The sequence below is a fragment of the Poecilia formosa genome, unplaced genomic scaffold, assembly GCF_000485575.1.
Source record: "Poecilia formosa unplaced genomic scaffold, Poecilia_formosa-5.1.2 Scaffold593, whole genome shotgun sequence".
Taxonomy (NCBI): Eukaryota; Metazoa; Chordata; class Actinopteri; order Cyprinodontiformes; family Poeciliidae; genus Poecilia; species Poecilia formosa.
Window position 1 is genome coordinate 231200 of NW_006800532.1, and position 5336 is coordinate 236535.

Below are 5336 nucleotides of genomic sequence, written 5' to 3' on the forward strand. Positions count from 1 at the left end.
AGAATTAATAATAAATAATAAAGACTATGTGGCGTTCTGATTTAGTCATTAGATTAGTTGTGCTACCACCCCCAGGCCACTAGAGGCAGCAGCAGGCCCGAAAATATGCGACTATGGAGCAGATTTAGAAGTAAACTGAAATCTACAGAATTTTTAAAAATAGTGAGCTGCGCTGAAGTAAATGAGAGAGAGAGAAGTTCCTTTCGAAGGTGTACATATATCACAGACTTTAAAAGAAAATGAAAACAGGAGACGGATAATATAGGAAATAGTGCCCCCTTCACTTCCGCGGTCACGCACGTGGTAGCTGCGCTGTGACGTGAAATGGGCATTAGCCAATGAAACGCAGCCCCTGTGATGAGGTTCATGGTCCCCTTTCCACATGAGGTATGAGACTGACAGCGGTCCGTCCCGCCCCTTTCTGTGGACTTGGGAGCTTCAACAGAAGGGAACCGCCAGGACAGAGCCCCTGAGGACCAGGTTGGGAGACCCCTTTCCATGATGATAGACACAAAGCACCAGAACTTAGATACATTTATTTAAAGAGCTGCAGATGACACAAACACTGATGTCCTAAGGGAACCCAACAGTTCAGAACACAAGTCCACTGTTCTTTTCCCAGTAAATTGTAGCCAACCTCAGATCCTGAACCAGTTGGTTCCAGTACAGATCAGAACCAACCCATCAGAATCTGGGAGGTTAGGGACCTGCCCCATCTGAAGCCCTGGTAGACGTTGGAGGAGGCAGGGAAGTCCATCAGGGCGGGCAGGGAAGTCCATCAGGGCGGGCAGGGAAGTCCATCAGGGCGGGCAGGTCTTCTGTGCCCCAGTGGCCAGGTGTAGGCGGTATGTGTGGTCGGGGAACATCAGCAAGTTGTAGAGGTCGTGACCTCCGGTCAGGATGTCGCGTCCGCCGTCGCCCCAGGACACCGGACTGTCGGTGAAGCCATGAACTGTCACAGAAGCCCAGGAGTCCGTCTGGGCCTGCTGCAGGTAACACCTGGAGGACAGGTGAGTCACAGGGTGCTCAGGTGAGGTGAGGTGAGTTGTGTGTGTCTGTGTGCTGACCTCAGCTCCTCCACTAGGTGCTGCAGGTCCTGTGGCAGCAACAGGCCACAGGCCGACATGCTCATCGCCCGGCTGACAGTCGCCTCCGGTTCCAGACAAGTGAGCGTAGACAGGAAGTCACTGGATGAATTCTCACTGTAAACACAGAAGAAGAGTGACTCCCGGTCATGACCCCTCAGAGCCTCAAATGGCAGCGAGCCTCACAGGCTGACAGCGGCGTCCACGGCGCCGATCCACTCCAGGAGGTCGTGGGGGTCACACGACCGCAGGGCAGGGCGGACCAGGCGGCTCAGGCCGCGCCGGCTGACCTCCGGTCTGCGTTCCAACCAATCGCAGCGAGATAGGAGGGGCCGCAGCGAGGCCCCGCCCCCTGCCGGACAGAGGGCGATCAGCCGAGATGGGACCCGAGGGGCCAGAGGTCGATGGCGATTGCGTCACTCACCCGGATGATGCGAGATCAGGAAGTCCATCTGCAGCTTCAGGTGTGACATCAGAGCTCGGCGGAGCCTCAGGTAGCTCCGCCCACCAGGGGCCATGCTGCCATCCCTCAGGTCCACCGTGACCTCTGCACAGGTACACACAGGTAAACAACCCGTTCTGGACTGAGAACGACCCAGAATCAGAACCATAACCGATACCGTATCTGCTGCTGGTTCTGTTGGATCTGGAAGGTCGGCCCTCAAGGCCCAGCGTCTCGAAGGCGTCCTTATCCAAAGAAAACACCAGGTGACCTGAACACACACACACACACACCTGGCTCTGGACAGGTAACCAGGAAGTGATGTCACCTGAACTCACTGCTTACCGTTTGGCATCAGAGCGACGCAGTTGTCCTCGTCGATTCGAGTTCTGAAGGACAGACCGTACACGCTGCCTAGAGACAGATATAGGTGATGTACGACAGGTCAGTGTGAGGTATGACAGGTGAGACAGGTGCGTTACCTTGGTACACGGCACTCTGCAGGAAGTCTTTGTCCAGCAGCTCATATAATGGCAGCTGCTTGATCAGGTAGAAGCTGCTGAAGCTGTTCAGGATGGACTCCAGGTGAGAGGGGGCGGAGTCATACTCAGGTAGCAGCACGGATACCTGTACAGGTGAGAGCAGGCAGCAAAATGTGTTCCTGCAGAACTGGATCTGTTCTGGTGACCAGGTCAGGATCTGGCCCCGTTTGTCCCACAAGTTAGCAGGTACCTGGTCGTCATGGTAACAGTGTGTTTGGTCACGGTACGACCTGGGTCAGAGGAAGCTAACCAGTGGTTCTGGTTCTGTTAGAGGTCCAGCACAACCAGAACTAGGCTGCAACCTACAGCCGCTGGTCTCACCTGGGCAGGTAACGCTTCAGGACGACAGACGATCAGAACCAAAGTTCTGGTCCAATAAACCAGACCTGACTGGCTCAGAAAGGTTGTGATAGACCCAATTTAAGAACCTGGTTCTGCTGGGTTCTGACCCGGTCCAGCTGCTGCTGGTTCTGCCATGATGTTCCGTTTAGATCCCATATCTATCTGAGTCAATTAGATCTGGGTCACATCAGAGTCCGGTCCCGGTCCGGTCCAGAACACCGGTCCCCGTCCCTCCTGCTCCTCAGCAGAGGAACCAGAAGGTTCTGTTGGGTTCGGATGATGATGATGTTTACATTTATTACTGGGAAGGCGTGAATACTTTTCCTAGCATCTGAGCTCGATCTGACCGCAGGTGGATCTGCAGACCCGGTTCGGTCCGGTGTTGAAACGGAAGTAACGGATCTTTATTTAACGTTCTGGACTCCGGGGGTTCTGATGAACTCACTGTTCGATTCGGGTTCTTGCGCTGTCTGATGTTGCTCTCAAATGGTTCCGACCCAAACAACCTCAGCACGTGTTTAGGCGCATGCGCATGTCTTACCTTGTAGTTGAAGCGCAGCTGCTCCATCTGGGAACTCACGCGGTTCTTTTCGTCCAGGAAACTGGACCGCTCACAGACCAGCAGGTTTCGCTGGGTTCGGCTCAGGTCCGCGCACATCTTTATGAAACCGGATCCTCCTGGTTCGGATCAGCAGCTATAGAAGTTCCGTTTATTCAGATGTTGTCAGTGAGTCAGCGCCCCCTGCCGGCCGGAGTGGAGACCTGCAAGTTGTTTTTGGTTTCAGAAGAACTCAGATCTGGATCGGAACCAGAACCACCTGCACTCTGACAAACACGAGAATCGGCCAGTTTCTTCCGAAACTTAGGATCTGATCCGCGTTTGGAAATACGTCACAACCGTGTTGCCGTAGTGACGCACGCTAACCCGGAAGTAAATGAGGCACGCGGTGGTGCGTGCTTCAAGAGTTGGTTCTGGTCAGGATCGGTGAGATCGAACCTGGTTTGAGTTTCTGTCCGCTGTGACGTCATGGAACAGGTCGCGAACGTTCCTGGTCAGTTTGATGACGCAGAGGAGGACAGGTGAGGCAGACAAACACTTAAACCAGTTCCGAAGAGCAGAACCGTTCGGTTCTCTCAGAAGGTTCCGGTTCTTTTCTTTCCCTTTGTTTAGGCCGTTGAGACGCCGTCAGATCAGAACCTCATTCCGGATCTGGCCGGATGATTTGCAGCAAACCAGAGCAAAATAAGAAAGAACATCCGGTGTGTTCGGTCTGGAGACGATTCCATGGTGTTAGAGGTTCTTGTGTCCAAACGGGTCGAATCACGGAGCAGAGGAGCTAACAACGAACAGAACCGAACCTGAGCTGTGAGTCATTGAACTCTTGGCAGTGAATCTCCGTTCACCAGTGTTGTTGTGGCAGCTGTTTGCGTTTCACCCTCAGCTGATCCAGAGGCCTTGTTTACTCCGAGCGCCGCTTAATGAGGTTTGATTTTTCCACTGACAGTGATGGTTAAATACTGGGAACATAAATGGGAACATAAATATGCTGTTACGGGTCAACATGGAGGATAAATACAGCAGCAACGTTTTCTCGGGTGGGAGTGGGCCCATCGTGGGCCCTGATGACGTCAGGTCTGATGTTGCTAGGATACAGACACAACACCCCAATGCATTTGTGGCAATATCTGGTGATTTTAATCATCATACCAACTTTTCATCAGTTTGTCGGCTGCTTCACCTGGGAAAACAAGATTCTGAATTTGTTTTATGCTAATGTCAAGGATGCAAACGTCTCCAAACCAAAACCTCCTCTGGGGAGATCAGACTGTGAACTGGTTCCTCTCTGTTCTGAATACACACCTCTGGTGAAGAGACGACCTGTTGGGAAATGGTGACAGGGAGCAGAAGAGGCCCTCCAGGCTGGTGTGAAGCAACTGATCGCATCGCTCTGTGCCAGCCTCATGGAGACGACATCAGAGCCATGACTGACATGAAGCTCTGTGGACGGCAGCATCGCCACCAGAGCAGAGAGACGCTTCCTGAATGACAAACCCTGGATCAGCAGGGACCTGAAGGAACCAAAGAGCCTTTAGGGACGAGACGGGGCGTCGCTGAGGAGGAAACAAGCAGCTGCAGTCCAGATTAGAGACAGAAGAACAGCAAGAATCTGGAGGAGAAACTGCAGAGGAACCAAATCAGAGAATCAGGAAGGAAGAAGATCTCAGGCTGTGAGCAAAAGGAGGATGGAAGGAAGCCTGGAAGGAGCAAAAGAGCTGAAGACATTCAGACAGGTTCAGGATCATCATCATCATCATCCCTATCCCTCCTTCCTCTGACCCTCAGCTTCCTGTCAAACCTCTCATCTCCTAACTTCCTCCTCAGTTGTGGATCTTCTGCTTCCACTAGTTTGACTCTGACCAGATCAGGAGCTGCTGCTCCGTTTGCCTCCTGATCTGGTTCTGGACCTGAAGAGGCAGTTGGAGAGATGGAACCAGAACTAGAATCAGAACCAGAACCAGGTGTCGGTCCTGAAGACCTGAAGCTGCAGAGCGGTTCTGTGGGATTCTGCAGCATCTCTTCAGCTCGACACAACAGAAGGTTCTGTTGCTATGGACGACATCCTGCCTGGTTCTGGTACCAGAGAAAACTCACCATCAGTCATCAATGACCCATTTAACACGATTCAGCCTGATCTGCTCTGTGAGGAACAGCAGGAGACTCAGGTGGAGCCTCAACCCTCACCTGGATCCATGACACCTGATGACAGACCACAGGTAGAGACTGGAGGACCGAGCTGTGGCTCTGTTCTCTCCCTACACTTCAGGACTCCAGAATAAGTCTGACTCCTGTCATCTACAGAAACACTCAGATTACAGAAACACTCAGATTACAGAAACACTCAGATTACAGAAACACTCAGATTA

At 52.5% G+C, this 5336-nt stretch overlaps 2 protein-coding genes across 3 annotated transcripts in view; one reads left to right on the forward strand and one right to left on the reverse strand.

Annotated features, from left to right (window-relative positions):
* Nucleotides 1-519: 519 nt before the first annotated feature.
* On the reverse strand, nt 520-3069 carry rpp40 (ribonuclease P/MRP 40 subunit). 2 transcript variants are annotated; one of them, XM_016665544.1, is made up of 9 exons: nt 2953-3069; nt 2010-2154; nt 1873-1941; nt 1706-1798; nt 1510-1632; nt 1272-1437; nt 1068-1202; nt 792-999; nt 520-747 (listed from the first exon to the last, which is right to left on the reverse strand). In XM_016665544.1, exons 1-8 carry the CDS (start codon nt 3067-3069, stop codon nt 801-803), a joined length of 1047 nt encoding a protein of 348 aa, XP_016521030.1. In that variant the 3' UTR covers nt 520-747; nt 792-800. The 2 variants fall into 2 exon arrangements, with proteins under 2 accessions (XP_016521030.1, XP_007541269.1); XM_007541207.2 differs by having other exon boundaries at nt 520-999.
* Nucleotides 3070-3438: 369 nt separating this feature from the next.
* Nucleotides 3439-5336, forward strand: part of riok1 (RIO kinase 1 (yeast)) — a 5975-nt gene continuing 4077 nt past the window's right edge. Inside the window, exon 1 of the mRNA XM_007541206.2 lies at nt 3439-3491. Coding sequence (XP_007541268.1) covers nt 3439-3491 — 53 coding nt within the window. The remainder of the gene's footprint in view (nt 3492-5336) is intronic.

What these genes read in the sequence shown, in the direction of transcription:
- rpp40 (XM_016665544.1), bottom strand. Translation starts at nt 3,069, where the DNA reads ATGTGCGCGGACCTGAGCCGAACCCAGCGAAACCTGCTGGTCTGTGAG. An exon ending in AGCTGCGCTTCAACTACAAG is followed by an intron (nt 2,155 to 2,952) that starts GTAAGACATGCG and finishes TCACCTGTACAG; the next exon opens with GTATCCGTGCTGCTACCTGA. An exon ending in GTGGACGCCGCTGTCAGCCT is followed by an intron (nt 1,203 to 1,271) that starts GTGAGGCTCGCT and finishes CTGTGTTTACAG; the next exon opens with TGAGAATTCATCCAGTGACT.